The sequence below is a fragment of the Zingiber officinale genome, chromosome 4B (genome assembly GCF_018446385.1).
Source record: "Zingiber officinale cultivar Zhangliang chromosome 4B, Zo_v1.1, whole genome shotgun sequence".
Lineage (NCBI taxonomy): Eukaryota > Viridiplantae > Streptophyta > Magnoliopsida > Zingiberales > Zingiberaceae > Zingiber > Zingiber officinale.
In genome coordinates, this window is record NC_055993.1 from 125831314 (window position 1) to 125833395 (window position 2082).

Genomic DNA, 2082 nt, shown 5'->3' on the forward strand with positions numbered 1-2082 from the left:
CCAATATCGAACAAGCTTAGAGAAGCAACAATGGCGGTGTTAGCGTCCATAGTTGTTTATTCCTGCATGGCCCTCTGCCTGATGAGCGATGCAGTAGCAGCTCAGCTCAGAGTGGGCTTCTACTCCCAAACCTGCCCTACCGCCGAAACCCTTATCAGGCAAACCTTCAATGACGCTGTCCAGCAGACTGACGACATCGGCGCTGACCTTCTCCGGATGCATTTCCACGACTGCTTTGTCAGAGTCAGTATATATATCGATCGAAGCTTCGTTGCCCTGTCTGAATTAATGTAATACTTAAGTTTCTCATCGTATTCAATTGATGGAGCAGGGGTGTGATGGATCGGTTCTCATAGCTTCGGCGAACGGGAACACCGCGGAGAAGGACGCGGAGATCAACCAAACCATCGAGGAAGAAGCGTTCCAAGTCGTCGATAATGCAAAGGCCAAGCTGGAAGCTGCCTGCCCCGGCGTTGTCTCCTGCGCCGACATTCTCGCTTTCATTGCCCGAGACAGCGTTGCACACGTAAGTATATATACACATAATTAAAGCATGCATTTGCTAGCTCGATCAATCTCTTGATGTTTAAATGTATATACATATATTTTGGAGAGTAAAGGATTAATGTAATGTGCGATTGCAGTATGGAGGAGGTTTCTACGATGTTCCTGGTGGAAGAAGAGACGGGAGGATTTCGTTGGCAAGCGACACGTCGGAGCTCCCTGGTCCCGATCTCCGACTCGTTCAACTCACTCAAATCTTCGCCAGGAAAGGGTTGGCCCAATCCGACATGATCACCCTCTCAGGTATTGAATTAGTCACTAATAATTGTATAATTTGACGAATTAATATTATATTGTTTGAGTTAATTTTGTATATGTCCAATTGGTCAGGAGCACACACCATTGGCATCGCTCACTGCTCTGCCTTCGCCAGCAGGCTGTATAACTCCAGCAGCAGCTCGGGAGTCGACCCGACGCTGGACGCGGCGTACGCGGCTCAGCTGAAACAACAATGCCCGACGGCGGGGAGCGACACCGAGGTGCCGATGGACCCGCCGAGCGAGCTCGGGTTCGACAACAGCTACTACCAGGGCATCTCGAGGCACAGGGGGCTGTTCACGTCGGACCAGACGCTGGTGTCGACGCCGGCGGCGGCGGCGCAGGTGAACCTGTTCGCGCGCAACTCGGCCGTCTTCACGAGTAGATTTGCGCTGGCGATGGTGAGGATGGGCAGCATCGGCGTGCTGACTGGGAGCAACGGAGAGATACGCACCAACTGCAGAGTGCCCAACTGAATCGAGTTGACTTTTATATAACTGGTGTCTTTCTTTATATTTATAGAAATGTCAAACCCAGAGGGGTGTGTGGTGCGGTAATGCAAAAATATTTAAAAGAATAAATAAGATGATTAAGTTTGAATGTTAGGTAGAAATGAATATTTAACACATTGTTTGGGAGGAGGGGAGGGAAAGGGAGGGAAGGGTAAAGAAAGAGAAGAAAAATTTGAAATTTTATTTGGGAGGAAGTGAGCTACGGAAAGAAAATATAAGAAAGGGTAAATTTTAACTTATTTATGAAATGAAAGAATTTCTTACACCCTAATTTAGGATATAAAAAAGGGTAAGAGGAATTAAAAAAAATTATGTGTCAATTCTATCTATTTTATTATATTAATTCTAAAATTTATTGTTTTAGGTATTCTTTACGTCACGATGAAAAATACTCACATCGTCTGACTCATATTGTCCAACGCTCGCACTCCGTCGATGTCGACACCGACTTTGACACTGATGTCAACTTCGACATTGATGCTGACTTCGACGTCGACATCGACGTCGACTTCGACGCCGACATTAATGTCGATGCTGACTTTAACAAATAAGTTATAATTACTTGAATGTGTAAGTCTTAATCAATAAATGTATGCAAGATGCACTGAATTTTTAAACACATATTTTTTAATAAAAGTTATAATAATTTTATAACTTTATATATTTAACCTTCTTTACCCTCACTTTTCTCTCAAACATGATAACATACTTTTCTCTCAAACATGATAACACATGTTACGTTAATAAA

At 44.2% G+C, this 2082-nt stretch overlaps 1 protein-coding gene across 1 annotated transcript; it reads left to right on the forward strand.

Annotated features, from left to right (window-relative positions):
• Positions 1–1421, forward strand: LOC121976499 (peroxidase 5-like). The gene is made up of 4 exons (XM_042528679.1): positions 1–243; positions 332–526; positions 645–807; positions 895–1421. The coding sequence occupies exons 1-4, from the start codon at positions 31–33 to the stop codon at positions 1296–1298; spliced, it is 975 nt and encodes a 324-aa protein (XP_042384613.1). The 5' UTR covers positions 1–30; the 3' UTR covers positions 1299–1421.
• The last annotated feature ends 661 nt before the right edge of the window (positions 1422–2082 follow it).

Bases quoted from the DNA above. Each gene is read 5' to 3' on its own strand.
- LOC121976499 (XM_042528679.1), top strand. From the start codon at position 31: ATGGCGGTGTTAGCGTCCATAGTTGTTTATTCCTGCATGGCCCTCTGC. The intron at 244-331 runs GTCAGTATATAT...TTGATGGAGCAG, and splicing joins TCCACGACTGCTTTGTCAGA to GGGTGTGATGGATCGGTTCT. The intron at 527-644 runs GTAAGTATATAT...GTGCGATTGCAG, and splicing joins CCCGAGACAGCGTTGCACAC to TATGGAGGAGGTTTCTACGA.